This window comes from Erythrolamprus reginae, chromosome Z, assembly GCF_031021105.1.
Source record: "Erythrolamprus reginae isolate rEryReg1 chromosome Z, rEryReg1.hap1, whole genome shotgun sequence".
Taxonomy (NCBI): Eukaryota; Metazoa; Chordata; class Lepidosauria; order Squamata; family Dipsadidae; genus Erythrolamprus; species Erythrolamprus reginae.
This window is the reverse complement of record NC_091963.1, coordinates 129,856,433-129,878,411: the sequence shown is the minus strand read 5'-3', so window position 1 is coordinate 129,878,411 and position 21,979 is coordinate 129,856,433. Positions and strand designations below refer to the sequence as shown.

The 21,979-nt window shown below is 43.4% G+C and overlaps 1 protein-coding gene across 1 annotated transcript in view; it reads right to left on the bottom strand.

The window, feature by feature from the left end:
- The window catches only part of NUCB1 (nucleobindin 1), a 32,110-nt gene that overhangs the window by 3,669 nt on the left and 6,462 nt on the right, over positions 1-21,979 (bottom strand). The window contains exons 6-12 of the mRNA XM_070727084.1: positions 20,191-20,376; positions 18,803-18,893; positions 16,911-16,969; positions 15,788-15,880; positions 4,566-4,655; positions 3,105-3,275; positions 2,265-2,376 (exon numbers count right to left, since the gene is read on the bottom strand). Of these exons, the coding sequence (XP_070583185.1) occupies positions 2,265-2,376; positions 3,105-3,275; positions 4,566-4,655; positions 15,788-15,880; positions 16,911-16,969; positions 18,803-18,893; positions 20,191-20,376 (802 nt within the window). The remainder of the gene's footprint in view (positions 1-2,264; positions 2,377-3,104; positions 3,276-4,565; positions 4,656-15,787; positions 15,881-16,910; positions 16,970-18,802; positions 18,894-20,190; positions 20,377-21,979) is intronic.

Below are 21,979 nucleotides of genomic sequence, written 5' to 3'. Positions count from 1 at the left end.
TTTACACAGGCAATTTAACAATCTTTGAATGAAGCCTGAGGTTAACCTACACATGCAATGAGGAAGGTGCAACTTTGGGGCTAAATAGAGCATTATTTGTATTATGTGGTCTTGCGGTATCACCAAAGAGGCTAACAGTAAATAACAGCCCAATCCTGGAACTGGGACTACGCACACCACGACCGACAGGTGAAGCCACTAGTATATAAAATGTGAGCAAGCCATTCCCTATTACTCAATTTGGCAATGAAACATCTGCAATAAGATAACCAAGTCAGAGAACACCAAAGACCCATAGACTCATCAACTGTTTTATTCTATGCCTATACTGAGTTGAGTTACAAATACAGTGGTACCTCTACTTAAGAACTTAATTCGTTCCGTGACCAGGTTCTTAAGTAGAAAAGTTTGTAAGTAGAAGCAATTTTTCCCCATAGGAATCAATGTAAGAGCAAATAATGCGTGCAAACCCATTAGGAAAGAAATAAAAGCTCGGAATTTGGGGAGGAGGAGGAGGAGGAGGAAGAGGAGGAGGATAGTCGCTGCTGAAGGAAGATGAGGTGAGGGGAATCAAAAAAATCCAAAACTTTTAAGGCTTAAAAAAAAAAGAGAGGGATTCTGAGGTGGCGAGGAGGAGCACGCGCCTCCCATACACCCAGCGTGAGGCTGCCTCCCATACACTGCGCCAGAGAGAGAAACCCAGGCAGGCGAGAGGGGGGAACCTCCCGCTCCTTTGACCGAAAGGCGGATGCTGCTGCCTGCTTCCTCTTCCTTCCCATGCTGAAGGGCTCCCCTCTCCTCTCGCTCGCTCACTTTGTAGCCGGTGCCTTTGCTTCACTGTGGTGACTCCTTGGTTTGGCTGAAGCTGAGTTAATCCAGCCGGGGCGAAGCTCCCCCTTTTGCCTTTCTGCGCCCAGATGCTCCGGGAGGCAACCTCGCGCCGGGTGTATTAGAGGCAGTGCGAGGGAGTCACCGTAACAAAGTGATTTATTCCCTCTCCAAGCGCCCAGAGAAAGGAAAAGGCTCTGTTCACTCTGGGCTGCCCAGAGCGAAGAGAGTGTTTCTTTTCTCTGGGTGCTGGCAGAGGTTTATTCTCTCTCCAAGCGCCCAGAGAAAGGAAAATGCTCTGTTCACTCTGGGCTGCCCAGAGCGAAGAGAGTGTTTCTTTTCTCTGGGTGCTGGCAGAGGTTTATTCTCTCTCCAAGCGCCCAGAGAAAGGAAAATGCTCTGTTCACTCTGGGCTGCCCAGAGCGAAGAGAGTGTTTCTTTTCTCTGGGTGCTGGCAGAGGTTTATTCTCTCTCCAAGCGCCCAGAGAAAGGAAAATGCTCTGTTCACTCTGGGCTGCCCAGAGCGAAGAGAGTGTTTCTTTTCTCTGGGTGCTGGCAGAGGTTTATTCTCTCTCCAAGCGCCCAGAGAAAGAAAATGCTCTGTTCACTCTGGGCTGCCCAGAGCGAAGAGAGTGTTTCTTTTCTCTGGGTGCTGGCAGAGGTTTATTCTCTCTCCAAGCGCCCAGAGAAAGGAAAATGCTCTGTTCACTCTGGGCTGCCCAGAGCGAAGAGTGTTTCTTTTCTCTGGGTGCTGGCAGAGGTTTATTCTCTCTCCAAGCGCCCAGAGAAAGAAAATGCTCTGTTCACTCTGGGCTGCCCAGAGCGAAGAGAGTGTTTCTTTTCTCTGGGTGCTGGCAGAGGTTTATTCTCTCTCCAAGCGCCCAGAGAAAGGAAAATGCTTTGTTCGCTCTGGACTGCCAAAGCTTCCTTAAGCGCCACCGAAAGGCTCTTCTGGCACCCAGAAAAGCCCAAGATGGCCAGGATTAAAGGGGGAATGGCAGGAAACTAGCCAGGCCTTCATGCCACTCTCAAATTTCCTGGGAAATTTTTCCGGGCTCGGGTTCTTAACTAAAAAATGGTTCTTAAGAAGAGGCAAAAAAATCTTGAACACACGGTTCTTATCTAGAAAAGTTCTTAAGTAGAGGCGTTCTTAGGGAGAGGTAACACTGTATACGTTAAAAATACAAGTGACGAATATAATTAACGTGAGTATTAGCAATCAAACAAATCCAAAGTTTATCTAACTCCATAAGGTAAAGATGGATTTTTTGCACCAAAGAACTCCATTTTTAAGTTACAATGAAACAGTTTTAGAAAGCCATGTTCTCATAATCCTTTTAAAGGACCTTAGAGTTCTGGTTTTTAATCTTTTCCCTCTTTTAAATGGGCCTAAATTGCCCTTTCTTCCCCCAAAATTGTAGCTTTCCAGCTCTTACCTGCTGGGGCTGCATGAGGCGGCTGTGCCTGGAACTTCAATTCTCCCCCAGGACCAACTTGGGACGCTTGATCAAGTTGCTGAGATTTTCTCTGTTCCATTTGAAGCACAACCTGGAAGGGAATGGGGAAAGAATGCCATAAGATACAAAACAACCCTTTGACATTTTATCAGACTAGACATTTGGGCTCTGCCTAGGGAGTGAGTTTTGGGCTTGCACGCATTATTCGCTTTTACATTGATTCCTATGGGAAACATTGCTTCATCTTACGAACTTTTCACCTTATGAACCTCGTCACGGAACGAATTAAGTTCGTAAGACGAGGTACCACTGTATTTTCTTTTATGTACACTGAGAGCATATGTACCAAGAAAAATTCCTTGTGCGTCCAATCACACTTGGCCAATAAAATTCTGTTCTGTCCTGTTCCGTTCTATATGTCAGCCCCGGCCCTCTGGAACCAACTCCCCCCAGAGATTAGAACTGCCCCCACCCTCCTTGCCTTTCGTAAACAACTTAAAACCCACCTCTGCCGCCAGGCATGGGGGAATTGAGATCCTCTTTCCCCCTAGGCCTTTACAATTCTATGCATGGTATGTATGTATGTATGTTTGGTTTTTATATTAATTGATTTTTAATCATCAATACCAAATTACTATTGTACACTGTTTTATTGTCGCTGTTAGCCGCCCCAAGTCTCTGGAAAGGGGCGGCATACAAATCCAATAAATAAATAAATAAATAAATACATGGGATGTGTGTTTCCCCTTCTCAAAAGGAAGCAGAGTGTTTCGACTAGCGTGCTACAATATGCATCCTTCCAATTATAATATTCTCTACCTGTTGATACTCCTTCTTCTGAGCATCAAGTTCCACCTGCCGCTGCTGAAGCTCTTTGTGCTCCTGGTGAAGCTGCTCAGCTCGTCGGCTTAAGTCCTCTTGCTGAGCCTTAAGCTCTGCTTCAAATCGCTGGAGCTCTGCCTCTGAATAGATCTGTGTTTCTTCTACTGTCTAGATAGGAGAGAAGAGAGAGAGGAGAAGAGAGAGAGAGAGAGAGAGACCACTGTCTTAAGAAGAACAAGAATACCAAAGCTGTGAACCACCTGGAGTCATATAACATGATGTACAAATATTTCTGAGCAGGGAGAAACTAGGCTATTATGATTCTTGATGCAGTTCTTAAAAAGTATCCTCTCTGGATACTGCAATTCCCATGTTGAACAGGAACCTGTTTTGCCACATTAATTTTGGAATACAGTGTTCCCTCGATTTTCACGGGTTCGAACTTCGCGGAAAGTCTATACCACGGTTTTTCAAAAATATGAATTAAAAAATACTTTGCGGGTTTTCCCCCTATACCACAGTTTTTCCCACCTGATGACATCATATGTCATCGCCAAACTTTTGTCTGCCTTTAATAAGTCATCAAAAGTCATCAAAAGTCATCAAAAGCTGTCTATTAAATTCGGTGCCTTCTAAATTTTTGGATATTAAAAAATGTTTCTCAACCTCAACCTAAGATGACTAGACCTCAACCCCCAGAAGTCCTCAGACAGACTAGAGAATTTAAACCACAGAAGTGAAGCAGAGATTAGCTTCTCTATCAGGTTTCTGAAGGACATTCTCTGATTGCAGAGGAAGAAATTTTATCATAACCCATCCCTACCTAGAGTTTTCGCAGTAAGCTGAAATTCAACTCACTTCTCTAAGGCTATACTGATCTGGGAATGTAGGAGTTGAAACATAGAAACTGACGGCAGAAAAAGACCTCATGGTCCATCTAGTCAGGCCTTATACTATTTTTTGTATTTTATCTTAGGATGGATCTATGTTTATCCCAGGCATGTTTAAATTCAGTTACTGTGGATTTACCAACCACGTCTGCTGGACGTTTGTTCCAAGGATCTACTACTCTTTCAGTAAAATAATATTTTCTCATGTTGCTTTTGATCTTTCCCCCAACTAACTTCAGATTGTGTCCCCTTGTTCTTGTGTTCACTTTCCTATTAAAAACACTTCCCTCCTGAACCTTATTTAACCCTTTAACATATTTAAATGTTTCGATCATGTCCCCCCTTTTCCTTCTGTCCTCCAGACTGTACAGATTGAGTTCATGAAGTCTTTTCCTGATACATTTTATGCTTAAGACCTTCCACCATTCTTGTAGCTCGTCTTTGGACCCGAAATCCAAAAGATTGGTATGTGTAATAACTTAACCACTTGCTGCTAGCAAAATGTTTTCTTCACCCTTCGGACCAACATTTGAAATCCCACTTCAATTGATGTTGTTGTTTCACACACCTCCCATCCATCAGCTTCATTGAATTCCTTCCTCTGAGTGGATTTAACAAACTCATCCAGGGTCACCAGCCGATCCTTGTTAAGATCCACCTGCAGGAGGAGAGCAAGCAGAGAAAAGAAAATGCGATTGGTTCCTTCCTTTTATATTTTCCCTACCAAGACTAATAGATTTTGAGAAGTCTCAAAAAATAACTAAAGGATCCATCTATCCAGCTATAGTCAATGAAAAAAAGGCTGCCTATAGGAGGTATAAAGAGTCTGGAAGTATAGCTGATAGAGAGGTGTATAAAATGAGACAGAAGGAGGCGAAACAGATAATATATGCTGCTAAAGCCTCAAAAGAGGAAGAAATAGCAAAATCTGTAAAGAAGGGGGATAAAACCTTCTTCAGATATATTAGTGATAGGAAGAAGAAAAACTGCAGCATCACAAAGCTTAGTACCGGGAATAATACATGCATTAATGGGAATAAGGAGATCGCTGACCATTTCAATAGCTACTTCTGTTCAGTTTTCTCAAAGGACACCTTACAAAATAATACTATAGAGGGATATAGCATTGCTTCCAGCTGTACGGATTCAGCTCCAGTGATCTTAGAAGCCGATGTCTTAGAAGAACTTGAAAGATTAAAGATAAATAAGGCAATGGGTCCAGATGGCATCCATCCCAGAGTTCTTAAAGAACTCAGATCTGTCATTGCTACCCCCCTGACTAATTTGTTTAACCAATCCCTGTTAACAGGAGATGTTCCTGAGGATTGGAGAATGGCCAGTGTTGTGCCTATCCACAAGAAGGGCAGTAGAGAAGAAGCTGGAAACTACAGGCCAGTTAGCTTGACATCAGTTGTAGTTAAAATGATGGAGACTCTACTCAAAAAGAGGATAAATCAGCATCTAAAAAACAATAACTTATTGTACCCAAATCAGCATGACTTTACTGAAGGCAAATCATGTCAGACTAATCTCATTGAGTTCTTTGACTATGTCACAAAGGTGTTGGATCAAGGTGGTGCCGTGGATATTGCCTATCTGGACTTCAGCAAAGCCTTTGATACGGTTCCACATAAAGAGCTGATAGATAAATTAGTGAAGATTGGACTTAATCCCTGGATAGTTCAGTGGATTTCAAGCTGGCTGAAGCATAGACATCAGAGAGTTATTGTTAATGGCGAGTATTCTGAGCAGAGACAGGTTACAAGCGGTGTGCCACAAGGGTCTGTTCTGGGTCCTATTCTTTTTAATATGTTTGTGAGTGACATAGGGGAAGGTTTGGTAGGGAAGGTTTGCCTATTTGCCGATGACTCTAAAGTGTGCAATAGGGTTGATATTCCTGGAGGGGTCTGTAATATGGTAAATGATTTAGCGTTACTAGATAAATGGTCAAAGCAATGGAAACTGCAGTTTAATGTTTCCAAATGTAAAATAATGCACTTGGGGAAAAGGAATCCTAAATCTGAGTATTGCATTGGCAGTTCTGTGTTAGCAAAAACTTCAGAAGAGAAGGATTTAGGGGTAGTGATTTCTGACAGTCTCAAAATGGGTGAGCAGTGTGGTCGGGCAGTAGGAAAGGCAAGTAGGATGCTTGGCTGCATAGCTAGAGGTATAACAAGCAGGAAGAGGGAGATTGTGATCCCCTTATATAGAGCGCTGGTGAGACCACATTTGGAGTACTGTGTTCAGTTCTGGAGACCTCACCTACAAAAAGAGATTGACAAAATTGAACGGGTCCAAAGACGGGCTACAAGAATGGTGGAAGGTCTGAAGTATAAAACGTATCAGGAAAGACTTAATGAACTCAATCTGTATAGTCTGGAAGACAGAAGGAAAAGGGGGGACATGATCGAAACATTTAAATATGTTAAAGGGTTAAATAGGGTTCAGGAGGGAAGTGCTTTTAACAGGAAAGTGAACACAAGAACAAGGGGACACAATCTGAAGTTAGTTGGGGGAAAGATCAAAGGCAACATGAGAAAGTATTATTTTACTGAAAGAGTAGTAGATCCTTGGAACAAACTTCCAGCAGACGTGGTTGGTAAATCCACAGTAACCGAATTTAAACATGCCTGGGATAAACATACAGTATATCCATTGTAAGATAAAATACAGGAAATAGTAAAAGGGCAGACTAGATGGACCATGGGGTCTTTTTCTGCCGTCAGTCTTCTATGTTTCTATGTTTCTATCTCATTCCCTTTCTCAAGACCAGACCAAGGGCACTTTACCAACTACAACCAAGGGATGTGGCAATATTTGGAATGTACGTTTTCTTTTTACACAAAGAATAGTAGCCAAAAGTAAACATAAGAGTTATGTTACACCCAGAATTATAACTAACCAAATCCAACACTGAAAATATAATAGAGTCATGCTGGATTGAGCAAAGCCTTTCCTATTATTCTATTTTCATAGTAGTTAAACATGTAGGTATCAGGTAGTTAACAAGATATAACTAGCTTTCACTTACATTGTAGGAGTCAAAGTTTGGAAGACATGATTTATATTTTAGTTCACTGTACAAAACCGGACATATTGATCTATCAGTTAATAAGTTGTGTGCATTGTTTTTTGGAAGGTGAATGTGAATTAAACTGTCCCAATGGGACTTTCCCAATGGTGCTTTTTTCAAGAGGCAATTGGACTCTTGGGGGGTTTTTTGAAGATGTTTCACTTCTCCTCTGTTGTGGTTAGCTCTGGCCCAGCTCCTGCCCCAAGGAATGTGCAGGTGGATGTGGGGGAAACATCCACATGCCGCAGGCCTGTTTTGCTCCCGATGGAATCTGCCGACGAAGCCTCCTCTGACCAAGGAAGCGTGAGTGACAGGGAAGAGGGGAGTTTGGCAGACAGCCCAGGAGGAGATCAATCATCTGGATCATCCCTGGATTCTGAAGAAGAATTAATGACACATCCATGCATGCGTAGAGTGATGCATAGGAGACAACAACTGAAGGATTATTACAAGAGAAAATGAGGCCACCTGTGGTTGGGCGGGGCTGCTGTAATTAGCGCTACAGATAAAAGTGCAACCTGGTGTTTTAGCCTCATGGCAGGTTATCTGATTCATTGTTTCATCAAGATCGTGGTTTTTGTGCTGTTCAAGATTGTGTGTGGACTCTCTGGACTTTAGAATTAGACTCAATTTCCCAGTTATTGGGTGAGCAATTGGATTGCATTTTACCTGTACCTTGTGTGTACCAGAAAATCCCCTTGACATTTAAAAAGGGAGCTGTTTCTGTTTTTCTGTTTATAAAAACTTTTGGGTTTTCCTTTTATCGTGTGGTGTGTGTCTTCCTGGACTAATTACCCTGTAATTACGGGCGGTTGAAACACGGCAGCAGAACATCCTCCAAGAAGCTTCTTCAGTTCTGACAGGACAGTGGGCAGTGGAAGGATTTATATCAGTGGTGAAATCTACTTTCCTTCCCTACCAGTTCGGAAGCGCTTAATTTGTGTGTGCTTGTTTCGCTTGTGCGCCACACCCCTTTTCCCCTCTGTGCACGTGCAGAGGTTTAAAAAAGAAAATGGTAGTGTCCAGGAGGGTAGGCAGAGCCTTCTGCTGCTGCTATTGGTTCTCCAAACCACCAGTGGCCGCCACTCAAACCCGGACTGACCGGTAGCAATTCAGGCCTGATTTATATTCCTTCCAGACAGCGGGACAGCTTGACATCCTTCTAGAGCAGAGCTGGGCGATTAATTTTGCCATGGGGCTGAATCACCTCAAGGTTCGATTACTGCAACACTCTCTACGTGGGGCTACCTTTGAAAAGTGTTCGGAAACTTCAGATCGTGCAGAACGCAGCCACGAGAGCCATCGTGGGGCTTCCCAGATTCGCCCACGTTTCTACAACACTCCGTGGCCTGCATTGGCTGCCAATCAGTTTCCGGTCGCAATTCAAAGTGTTGGTTATGACCTTTAAAGCCCTACATGGCATTGGACCAGAATATCTCCGGGACCGCCTTCTGCCGCACGAATCCCAGCGACCAATTAGGTCCCACAGAGTTGGCCTTCTCCGGGTCCCGTCGACTAAACAATGTCGTTTGGCAGGCGCCAGGGGAAGAGCCTTCTCTGTGGCGGCCCCGGCCCTCTGGAATCAACTCCCCCCCCCCAAGATTAGAACTGCCCCCACCCTCCTTGTCTTTCGTAAACTACTCAAGACCCATCTATACCGTCAGGCATGGGGGAGTTGAGACACCTTTCCTCCAGGCTCTTTATATTTTATGTTTGGTATGTATGTGTTGTTTGGTTTTTAAATATGATAGGGTTTTATATGCTTCTTTTTTAATATTAGATTTGTTTCGCTATACAGTGGTACCTCGACATGCGAGTCTAATTCGTTCCAGACCTGAGCTCGTATGTCGATCAACTCGCATCTCGAACGAATGCCTTTAGACTTTGTTTTTCGTGCCAAGATAACTGGGAGCAAGGAATTCTTGCACCACCTAGTGGAAGCTCGGCTCGTATCCCGAATTTGAGCTTGGGTGTCGAACAGAAATTTTGCTCGCGTCTCGGCTCGTAACTTGGCATGCTCACATGTGGAGCAGCTCGTATCTAGAGGTACTACTGTAATTTTTTAAATTATTATTGTTGTGAGCCGCTCCGAGTCATCGGAGAGGGCCGGCATACAAATCTAATAAATTATTATTATTATTATATTATTATTATCGAAATTGGATTGGTTTTGGAGGGCTGGACTAATATAATTAACTCAGTTCTACCCAATAAGGTAAAGACCCAGACCTGGTCTGACCTAAACACCCAGACCCACTCTACAGACCCCTAATTGTTTGCTTTACAGCAACACAGTGCACCACAGTCACTACACTGGAGTGTTTGCATGGTTTCTGTGCTCGGCCACTCTCGGTAGGAGGTTGGGGTCCGCTCCAGTGTGAGGATGAAAGAGCTCACCACGTCTGCCGGGACTCCTCCTCATGATTCATCAGGAAAGCAGGAACCAGAGGAGTCCCGGCAGATGCGGTGAGCTCTGTCATCCTCGCACTGGAGCGGACCCCGACCTCCGCGGGCTGGTCACAGATAGCGGGCGGGCCGGTCACAGACAGTGGGCCACCCCTTGCCCAGGTCTGTTCTAGAGGCCATTAAAGCACTTGAAAAAATAAACTGAAAATATAAACTTGAAAAAAATAAAACAGGAGGTTTATCCGTGTCCTCACGGTCAGCTGAGTAGTGCTCCTAATTCCTGTAGTCTGCAATTTTTCTCTGGAAATCAACTCCCATTGCTCCCCCAAGGGTATTCATTCCAAATTGAGCCGAGGTGGCACAGCAGGTAGAGTGTAGTACTGCAGGCCAATGAAGCTGACTGTAGATCTGCAGGTCAGCGGTTCAAATCTCATCATCGGCTCAAGGTTGACTCAGCCTTCCATCCTTCCGAGGTGGGTAAAATGAGGACCCAGATTGTGGGGGCAATAGCCTAGCTCTGTTAAAAAGTGCTATTTGCTAACATGTGGTAAGCCGCCCTGAGTCTAAAGAGAAGGGCGGCATTTAAAAAATCAAATCAAATCAATCAATCAATCAATCAATCAATCAATTGTACAGCTAAAAGTCTCTAGAAATTCTCAGTCATCCAGGTCTTAGTTGTCCCAAAGATGCTTTTCCAGGAGGAAGCTGGTCTCTTATCCTGCAACCAAGAAGGCTCCACACCCATTTCCACCGTGAATCTGGTGACACAGATAAATCTCCAGGTGGCCTCAGTGACTCTCTTAAAAGAATGCAAATGACCATGCGTTTGTAAATATTACAAATCCTTCCATTCCCCACCATCCTATCAGAGCTGAAGAAGCTTCTTGGATGAGAAGAGAAACGTCTTCAAAAGAAAAAAGTCCAGATGCCTCCTGGTCCCTTCGGACAACAATGATCTGGATGACCGAGAGAATCTCTGCAGATTAAAATGTGGATTATTTAAGATTTTTCCCCTGGTGCAAATTGGGAACTACCTACATTCTGCACATCTTTGGTGTCATTTTGATTGGCATCACTCCAATAAAATTTTCAACCTGGAAAATTAAAACTGGAAGTGACCCAGACATTCCCTGTTAGTTAAACATTCATTTGTTTCCAATAACCGTCCACCATCATTAATGGTTAGCCAGACTTTATTGCAGGGTCGAACACACAGCAGCTGCAGTTAATACGTAACAGAAGTGAAATAATTATTCTTCCTGAGGATAAAGTGAACTGGACTAGGCGGGTGTGTGTGTGTGTGTGTGTGTAAGTGGGGTGGGGGTGGGGGGTGAGATAGCTCTCCTACCTTAATGTTAAAGTATAACCTATGATTCATTTGAAGACCAAGGACTTATTCCGGGGAGGGGGGGGGATATATCTCAATAAACTGGTCTCCACTAGTCCTATCGGTATGCAGGGTCAGTTTGCTTTCTGCACAGCTTTGAAAAACAGCTAATGCAGAAAATATGTCTTTTTTGCTCTTTGCAAGCTCTCAAAAAATGAAACAAGAAAGACAAGTCTCTTGCTCGCTTCCCCAGGCAAGGGATCAGACGAGAATTGATTCCGGGAGAGGAGGAAATCTCTTGTTCTACTTATGAACTGATGTTTTCTTTTTCTTTGTTTTTTCTTTCCTTCCTTCCCTCCCTCCCTTCTTATCCATCCACCCATCTTTAAATGGCTAATATTTAGAAACACTGTTCCAAGGAGATCTAACTCTCTACAAACTTAGTTAGAAAAAGAGATAGACAGACAGACACAGGAAGAGAGAATTGTTAAGCTTGTAGAAAGTTAGATCTCCTTGGAACAGTACAGTGGTACCTCATGATACGAACTTAATTGGTTCCAGGAGGAGGTTCGTAAGGTGAAAAGTTCGTAAGATGAAACAATGTTTCCCATAGGAATCAATGTAAAAGCAAATAATGCGTGCAAATCCTTCAGGAAAATCCCAAACTTTAGAAGGGAGGCGAACAGAGGGCAGGGAGGAGCAGCTAAAGGGGATGGGTGGAAGAAGCAAGGCTAGGCTAAAGGGTGAGTGGGAAGGAAGAAAGGCAAGGGGGCGCCCCTCCCTTTTCTTTTTTCAAGACAACATTTCAGTGCCTTTGCAAGCATGCAAAATCTTTACTCCTCCAAGCTGCCCCTCCCTTTTCTTTCTTAAAAAGACACCCTTTCAGTGCCTTTGCAAGCATGCAAAATCTTTACTCCTCCAAGCTGCCCCTCCCTTTTCTTTCTTAAAAAGACACCCTTTCAGTGCCTTTGCAAGCATGCAAAATCTTTACTCCTCCAAGCTGCCCCTCCCTTTTCTTTCTTAAAAAGACACCCTTTCAGTGCCTTTGCAAGCATGCAAAATCTTTACTCCTCCAAGCTGCCCTTCCCTTTTCTTTCTTAAAAAGACACCCTTTCAGTGCCTTTGCAAGCATGCAAAATCTTTACTCCTCCAAGCTGCCCCTCCCTTTTCTTTCTTAAAAAGACACCCTTTCAGTGCCTTTGCAAGCATGCAAAATCTTTACTTCTCCAAGCTGCCCCTCCCTTTTCTTTCTTAAAAAGATACCCTTTCAGTGCCTTTGCAAGCATGCAAAATCTTTACTCCAAGCTGCCCCTCCCTTTTCTTTCTTAAAAAGACACCCTTTCAGTGCCTTTGCAAGCATGCAAAATCTTTACTCCTCCAAGCTGCCCCTCCCTTTTCTTTCTTAAAAAGACACCCTTTCAGTGCCTTTGCAAGCATGCAAAATCTTTACTCCTCCAAGCTGCCCCTCCCTTTTCTTTCTTCAAAAAAGGGGAAAAAAAGAAACCCCTTCATCCCAGCAGCAGCTGCTTGGGTTCGTAAGGTGAAAATAGTTCGGAAGAAGAGGCAAAAAAATCTTAAACACCGGGTTCGTATCTTGAAAAGTTCGTTAGAAGAGGCGTTCGTAAGATGAGGTACCACTGTATTTCTAAACCTTAACCTTCAAGATGGACTTCAACTCCCAGAATTCCACTCTTAGCATACTTACATTTCATTATACACTGAATGTAGTAATATCACAGCAAGCAATTGCTCTCCTATATATTCCATCAAAACATCCCTTCAAACCTGGGATATATACTAGCATAATGATCCCTGTTCTGGAAAGGGTTCACACTTCATACTATGATATCCAAACCCGGCCACTTTTGCTAAAACAGCTCGTGAGTCAAAAACGGTTTTCTACACTTGAGTAAAAATAAACCATAGCTATAGCCACAATGGCCAGGTTCCCATATCCTAAACCAAAAGGAAATCACATTATGGCTTATCATGCTTGAGGAAGCCCTTTAACCTGGTGTAAGATAAGAAGCCCACATTAAAGGCTTTGACCAAAAAGCTGATTGTGGAGAGGTGGGGGTGGCCAACATCAACATGCTAAGAGTGTCTCCTGTACTCCGCTGATCACAGCTGTTTAGAGACCTAGAACTGGTCTCTAGAGCAGTGATTTTCAACCTTTTTTGTGCCACGGCACATTTTTTACATTTATGAAACCCTGGGGCACATTGGCGGGGGGGGGGAGCTAAAAATGTTTGGAGAAAAAAATTCTCTCTCTCTCTCTCTTTCTCCCCTTCGCTCTATTTCTTTCTCCCTCCCTCTTTATTTTATTTATTATTTGGATTTGTATGCCGCCCCTCTCCGAAGACTCTTTCTCTCCCTTCCTTCCTCTTTCTTTCTCTCTCCATCCCTTTCTTTCTCTTCCTTCCTTCCTTCCTCTCTTTTTTGCTCTTTCTCTCTCTCTCCCTACCCTATGTCTTTCTCTCTCTCTCCTTCCCTCCCTCTCTTTCTCTCTCTCTTGCTTTCTCTCTCTCTCTCTTGCTTTCTTTCTCTCTCTCTTGTTCTCTCTCGTTCGCTCACTCTTTCTCTCTCTTGCTTTCTCTCTCTCTCTCTTGCTTTCTTTCTCTCTCTTGCTTTCTCTCTTCTCTTTCTTTCTCTCTCGTTCTTTCTCTCTCTCTCGTTCTTTCTCTCTCTCTCTTGCTTTCTCTCTCTCTTGCTTTCTTTCTCTCTGAGCTTCGTGGCACACCTGACCATGTCTCGTGGCACACTGGTTGAAAAACACTGCTCTAGAGAGGCATTAAAGAGAGGCGCCCTGGAGGGGAATTAAAGAGGAGAGGCGCCAATCAGTGGTCTGGGGGGGGGGGGCTTGCAACACACACACACACCCTAGGGAACCAGCACCAGCCTCTCGGTCAGCAACTGTGGAAGACGATTATGTCACCTTTAGTTGAAACAGTCAAGATCTGAACGACTGAAATGGAGAGATCCTGGATTGCCTGGGTGACCAGATCTAAGCTGGAGAGAGATGAAGTAGTGCTACGCTGGGTGAGTGGTTGGCCAATTTATTGACAAAAGAAGAAATTTAAAATCTAAAAGGATACAAAAGAGGCTGTAAAATCGAGTGAGAGGCTATCTAGCAATTAGAAATACCAGAGAAAGAGTTAAAGGATCAAGTTTAAAAGCCCAAATTTGAGGATGTCTTTATGTGGAAGTTAATGAGACTGAAAAAAAATAAAGAATTTGAAGAAAATGTCTTATAAGTGCTAAGTAGACATAAAATACTTTGGAGACTTTTGTAAAAGGGCTGTTTTATTATACAGTGTTCCCTCGATTTTCACGGGGGTTGCGTTCCAAGACCATCCGCGAAAGTCGAATTTCCGCGAAATAGCGGTGCGGAAGTAAAAACACCATTTTTGGCTACGGACAGCCAAAAACTACCCCCACGCACCCTTTTTCAAGGCAGCGCAAGGAGCCGGGCTTGAAGTTGGGGGCGGGAAGCGACGAAAGTGCGGAGGCCGGCAAAGATTATTTTGAATGTTGGCTGCCCCCCCCCAGCGCCTCCGGCCCCCTCGCCGCTACCGCCCACCCACCCGATCCACCCCTCTCACCGGCTTTCTTGGGACACGGGTCCTCCTGCAGCAGCGCTGGCGGCTACAGCTTCTCATCCTCCTCATTCGGCCGGTAGCCGCTCTGAGCGCTTTGAGAATGCCTGCCTCGCCCCTCTCACAGTCCCTTAGCTGAGAGCGCTTTCGTCCCAGCTATCAGCGAGGGGGCTGCAGGAGAGGTGGGGCAGGCGTTCTCACAGAGAGGGAGAGAGAGAGGGAGAAAGAGAGCAAGAGGGGGGAGAGTGGAAGGTAGAGAGAGAGGAAAAAAAATGATAGAAAAAGGGAGAAAAAAAGAGAAATGAGAAAATGATTGAAGCAGAGAATGACAGGAAAGAAAGAGAAAGAGAGAGAGAAGTGACTCTTGGTGATGACGCATGACGTCATCGGATGGGAAAAACCGTGGTATAGGGAAAAAAACCACGGAGTATTTTTTAATTAATATTTTTTGAAAAACTGTGGTATAGCCGTTTTGCGAAGTTTGAACCTGCGAAAATCGAGGGATCACTGTATTGGGAACAAAGCACCATCTGCGCGTTAATTTCATTTATTGGATTTGGATTAGAAGAAGAATAGAAAATATTGTAACAGACTGTGGAAACCTGACAGCTGGGGACTGACCTTGCCCGTAAGAAGATAACTAGGAGCTTGAAAGGACTTGAAAGCAGTGTGTGTTGTGATAGTATGTCTGATGGTGCACTGTTTTGGTGATAAAAGATAAGATAATTTTGAACTGGATTGAACTGAAATACAAAGAGATTATATTGACTTAAGCAACAAATAAAAACAATCTATGAGTGAATTGAGAATTTGACAAGATGAAGGTATGTATCTATGAAGAGCTGACTTGGATGGTAAAATACATCTATGAAAATATAAAAACTTGCCTTTTGGAAATCACAGGGGGAAAGAAAATAGAAAGGAACTGAATCATAAAAAACACTTAGAATTTATAATGGTGGAAAAGGAAAAGGAAGAACAAGGAGATTACACGGATGAAAAATGGACTGAAAATAAAAAAAAAACCAGATTGATGATTACACTGGGATCTACGGTGATAAAAGTAAGAGGGGAGCATTGGTATCAGAAGAAGCAATTAAAAATAAGGGGGGTAATAGGGAGAAGTGACTAGGAAGAATTGAGAACAGGAGAAGCCTCTCCTTATAATTTTGGGTTCACTCCTAGGAAAAAAAACCTAACCCAAAGGTCCACTAGTGTGCGTCAATAACTTGTCAACTGTTGATCTCATACAAGTAGTCCTTGACTTGTAACCTTTATAATGGACCCCCCCAAAAAGGGGACTTAGGATCCAGATGACCATAATTTCCTTTGCCTGCCTTGGACACAAAGAAGGCATCACATCTTCATCCTGCAGTTCACACACTTACATTCTTCATGACGTGTTCCCGCATACGCAGCCGTTCTTCCTCCATTTCCAACATATCGTCCTCCTCATTTCGGGGATCGTAAACCTTCTCCAGCTGCAAAAATAAGTCTCTTTTAGCTGGTGCTCACCTAGTAGGTCAGAACTGCATTTTCCTAAATTCCACTATTCCCCCACCCACCCCAGGAAAAAAGTCCAGGGATCAATGGTGTCTCTTTTTGTATACAAAATACAGGTAGCCCACAACTAACAACTACAGTCAAACCCCAAATTTCTATTGTTAAATGAGACATTTGATGGGTTTGCCCCATTTTACAACCTTTCTTGCCCCAGTTGTTAAGTGAATCACTGCAGCTCATAAATTATTCACCCAGTTATAAAATGAATCTAGCTTCCCCATTGACTTTGTCAGAAAGTTGAAAAAGTGATCAGGACATTGCAACCATCATAAATAGAGTCTCCGGAGAGGAGCGGCATACAAATCCAATAAATAAATAAATAAAAAAAGATAAATAAATATGAGTCAGTTGCCAAGCACCTGAGTTTTGACCACATGGTCATGAGGTTGTTTCAATGGTCATAACTGTGAAAAATTTATTTATTTATTAGATTTGTATGCCACCCCTCTCCAAGGACTCGGAGCGGCTTCCAACAAACAGTACAATCTACAAATCCAATATTAAAAATCAGAACACATTAAAAACAATCACAAAGTTCAACAAACCATACATAACGCGGGACAGCCAGGGAATCAATTTCCCCATGCCTTGCGACATAGGTCATAAGTCATTTTCTTCAGTGTCGTTGTAACTTTGAACAGTCACTAAATGAACTATTGTGAGGACTACTTGTATGCATCCTTTCTTTGAGTTGATAGTCCAGCGTGCAAGACTGCTGAGGGTTTTTTTTCTTTTTTAGTGGAGAAAAGCATGTGATTTGTCTAAACCAGTGTTTCCCAATCTTGGCCACTTGAAGGTATTTGGACTTCAACCCCCAGAATTCCCCAGCCAGCGAATGCTGGCTGGGGAATTCTGGGAGTTGAAGTCCAGATACCTTCAAGTGGCCAAGGTTGGGAAACACTGGTCTAAATTGCAGGAACTGTCATATAAGGAATCTTAAGAACTTACCTCCTTAGTGAAAAGTGCCTCCAATTCCTGTTCATCCAGCACCCCATCACCGTTGGTGTCTGGGGAAGGAGAAAAAGGGGAAGAAATAGAAGTGAAGCACATCACATGTGAACAACTGATCTTTTCTCACACTCAAAACTACATACCTGTTTGCAAGCAGGGCTGAGCCCAATGCACTAGAACACAGTATGTTACAAGAAACACTCCGAGACAGGCAGTCCTCGACTTACGACCACAACTGGGACCAGAACACTTATCGCTAAACTATGCGGTCATTGGGTTGAATGCGATTTTACAACTTTTATTGCGGTTGCTGAACCGCCTTCTACCGCACGAATCCCAGCGGCCGATAAGGTCCCACAGAGTTGGCCTTCTCCGGGTCCCGTCGACCAAACAATGTTGTTTGGCGGGCCCCAGGGGAAGAGCCTTCCCTGTGGCGGCCCCGGCCCTCTGGAATCAACTCCCCCCGGAGATTAGAACAGCCCCCACCCTCCTTGTCTTTCGCAAGTTACTCAAGACCCACCTATATCGCCAGGCATGGGGGAATTAAGACATCTCCCCCAGGCTTTCTTATATTTTATGTTTGGTATGTATGTGCTGTATGGTTTTTTTTTAATTGTTGGGGTTTTTATCTAATTTTATTATTAGATTTGTTCCATTGTTATACTGTTTTTATTATTGTTGTGAGCCGCCCCGAGTCTTCGGAGACGGGCGGCATGCAAATCTAATAAACTGAATTGAATTGAATTACAGTCATTAAGCAAAATTGACGTCCCCCATTGATTCTGTTTATTGGAAGTTTCCTAGGAAAGTCAAAGATGGTAATCACGTGATCCCAGGATGCCGCAGCCCTTGTAAATAAATGCCAGTTGCCATGCACTCAAATTCTGATCACATGAGCTTTGGGACATGGCAACACTCGTAAGGAGAAGGACAGGACGTAAGTCACTTTTTTCAGCACTATTATAATTTGAAATGGTTGTTAAAAGAATGGATCTAAGTCGTTGACTAACTCTATAAGCCAGAATTGGTAAGAATTGTCAAATCTCAATTCAGGAGCCATGTACTTGGCGTACAACCTTGACGTGCAACCACAATTAAGCCCAATATTTCTATTGCTAAGTGAGACAGTTGTTGAATAAAATAGAATAAGAGTTGGAAGAACCTTGGAAATCTAATCCAGGGGTAGGCAAAGTTGGCTCTTCTATGACATGTGGACTTCAGCTCCCAGAATTCTTGAACCAATCATGCTAGCTCAGGAATTCTGGGAGTTGAAGTCCACAGTCATAGAAGAGTCAACTTTGCCTACCCCTGTTCTAGTCCAACTCCCTCTTCAGGCTGGAAACCCTATTCCAGCATTCTGTGAGTCACGACCCCTTTGGGAGTCAAATGACCCTTTCACCTAAGACCACAGAAAAACACATACGGAAAGGGGCGGCATACAAATCTAATAAATAAATAAATAAATAAATAAACAAACAAACAAATAAAGAAATAAAGAAATAAACAAACCACAGGGAGGGTGGAGGCCCTGTTTCCTCCCAGGGGATTCCTAGAGAGGCCCCACGGAGGCTTCTCATTGCCTTTTCCAGCCCTGTTTCCTCCCAGGAGATTCCTAGAGAAGCCCCACAGAGGCTTCTCCCTGCCTTTTCCGGTTACAGTTTCGGAGACTCGGGTTTGTAAGTGGAAAATGGTTTTTGATAAGAGGCAAAAAAACCTAGAACACCCGGTTCTTATCTAGAAAAGTTCTTAAGTAGAGTCGTTTGTAGGTAGAGGTACCACTGTAGATAGATAAATATGACTATGTGTCAGCGTTTATGACTTCATTTGGATACCAATTGTGCATTTCCCTGCCAAGTTGTTTTAGAATTTCACCATGTAGTCTTCCCTACCGTGAAGCTTGAAGAAAGTCTTGGGGTTAAATTCGCTGGGGTCCAAACCATCGGTCTCCTGCCAGACCTCTTTCAGCTGATCACGGCTGCCCTGCAAGGACATAATGAGGAACTCAAGCCAAATGTCTGTGGAGATCCTTAGCCACCCAGGCCACGGTTGTCCAAAAGGTGCCTTTTTTCCTTTTTCTTTCAAGAAGCAACTGGATTTTCTGGTTTTTCTTTGAAGATGTTTCACCTCTCATCCAAAAAACATCTTCAAAGAAAAACTGGAAAGTCCAGTTACCTCTTGAAAAAAAGAAAAGCACTTTTGGTACATCTGGAATATGACCGGAACCGCCTTCTACCGCATGAATCCCAGCGGCCGATAAGGTCCCACAGAGTTGGCCTTCTTTGGGTCCCGTCGACCAAACAATATCGTTAGGCGGGCCCCAGGGGAAGAGCCTTCTCTGTGGCGGCCCCGGCTCTCTGGAATCAACTCCCCCCGGAGATTAGAACGGCCCCAACCCTCCTTGTCTTTCGCAAATTACTCAAGACCCACCTTTATTGCCAGGCATGGGGGAACTGAGACATCCTTCCCCAGGTTTTTATATTTTATGTTTGGTATGTATGTGTTGTATGGTTTTAACTGCTGGGGTTTTTATGTATTTTTATTTCAATATTAGATTTGTTTCAATGTTACACTGTTTAATTATGGTTGTGAGCCGCCCCGAGTCTTCGGAGAGGGGCAGCCAGTGTTCCCTCTAATTTTTTTGGGGGGGGGGGGGGCGGAAAAGTATAGTGTCTGAGCGGCAGTCCCTTTGGGACTGGCCAGCACAGAAATAATAAAGAAAGAAACAAATAAATAAAAAACCCACCCTGTTTTGCCTCAAGAGAATTTCAAAATAAAATACTGTACTGTGTGTCGATAACAGTGAGCTCATAATAGGGCAACTCTATCAATATCAAAATGCCACTTCAATAGTTGAGCTAGTTTCAAACTAGATTTTGATTTTCTTTCTCTCTTCCTTACTCCCATTCTTTTTCTTTCTCTTTTCCTTCCTCTCTTTTTTCTATCTGTTTCTCTCTCTTCCTCTCTTCCTCTCTCTCTCCTTCCCTCTCACTCTTTCCCTCTCGGCTTCTGGGCAGGTTTGGAAAACTCTGAGTTGATGATGATTTTTAAGTGAGCGATTGCTCACTGCTCAGCTTAGAGGGAACTATGGTGGCAGCATACAAATCTAATAAATAAATTGTTATTGTCTGAAGGCAATTTTTCCGGAAGGAAACTGGACTTTCTTAGAAAGGAGAAGACCCAGAAGCCTTTTGGAAAAGCACTTTTGGGACAACTCAAGCCGAAACAAACACTCCCTACCAAACTCCTGGAAGTGGAAGTCCAAGAGAGGTTCTCCTACCGGGACGTTGACCTTGGGGTGTTCCTTGTGCTTCTTTTTGAGCTCTTCAAAATGTGCTTCTTCCTCACGACGCTTCTCCTCATCCAGAGACTTCAGATATTCCCGACGCTCATGCTCCTTCATCATCTCATACCGCTTGAATTCCTCGTGGTGAGCTGCGTCGTAGTTCTCCAGGTCCTTGGTAGCCTGCGAGAGAAAGACAGTAAAACAAGACCCAACAATATTGGCATGGGACGGATAATTATAATTATAATCCCCCCCCCCCCCCAATCCCACAGGTTTACAAATAACCTTGCACAACTGCGTGACTTTCACTTGCCCCTAATCTCTGCAGGAGACTCCAGCATTGCCTGAATGAAGGTCTGTCAAGGCCAGATTAAAGCAGCCTCCCTTATACGGTGGTGGCTAAGATTTGTGTTTATTTACATAGTCCCCTGCGTTTCAGAGACTGGAATTTTGGTCCTAAGTTGTGATGGTTGTTGTTGGCTTGTCTCGGTTAGCTAGGCTATGAAACCTTCGACAATACCGAGCAGAGAATTTTAACAGAGCGTGGATGTGTGATAAAGCCAAGACACAGACTTAGTTAAATAAGTATTATTTACATATAAACAAAATATAAACAATCCAGAATAAGCACGGAGCAAATACAGAACAATACACACTGAGCAATCACAAGATTAGCACAAAGCAAAATACAAGCAAAATAATGAGCAAAATAATGAGCTTTTATAGCTTCAATGAGGAAGTGACGAAACAGCCTTGAATATTAACTCTTCAAGTACAAGTTAACCCTTTAAGTGCACATTAACTCTTTAAGTACAAGTTTGGTACAGTTTACAATATGCAGTTTACAATGGCAATCCCTAACAACCATGTACCCTGTACTAACAGTTGTAAATCGAGGCAACTATGTGACTGGACTCAATTGCTGGCCATTATTTGAATCGCATGGTCACAATTCTGAGTCCATCCTTTCAAATTGGCGTTCTTGCCCCCAAATAGCATAAAACATCACAAAACATGATGATATGACCACAATTTAATAATAATAATAATAATAATAATAATAATAATTTATTAGATTTGTATGCCGCCCCTCTCCAGAGGCTCACAACAATAATACCAACAATATGACAATAAACAAATCTAATATTAAAATGCTACAGTTGTAAATGTGATCTGGTAGCTGAGCACAGCAATTACTGAGGCAAAAAGAATCCCCTGTCCAATTGTCTTTCCTCTCTTTCACCTATCATATATATTCTCTTCCTTTCATATAGCCTCTCCTCTAAGTTCACTTTTACCCTTATATATATTACCACATGTCTATATTCTTCCTATGTATTTTTGTATTGGACAAATGAATAAATAAAATAAAATTGGTTGCAAATCAAGGACTATCTGTATTTCTCACATTTACCGTATTTTTTGGTGTATAAGGCCCATCTTACCTCCAAAATATGTGCCAAAAACTGGGTGTGTCTTATACAACGAATGTTGTGCAGGGGGGGTGTTGGGTGGTGGTTAGCAGCGGCAGCAGCAGAAGGGGTGGTGGTGGTGGAAGACACTGCCTATCCTCGTCTGCAGCCCTAACTAGCCCACGGCTCACCAGGAGGAATCACAAAGTCTTCCACCCCCACCCCAAGACCCTCAATGGTATGTTTTTACAGGCGCCGAGCTTCTCCGTTCAAAGGGGAAGTGTGGTAAAAAAAAGCCCATTTTATTTGCAGAGTGGCCTCTGGTGGATAAAAACCGTTTATGTGTGTATGTGTGAATAAGAATCATCCGA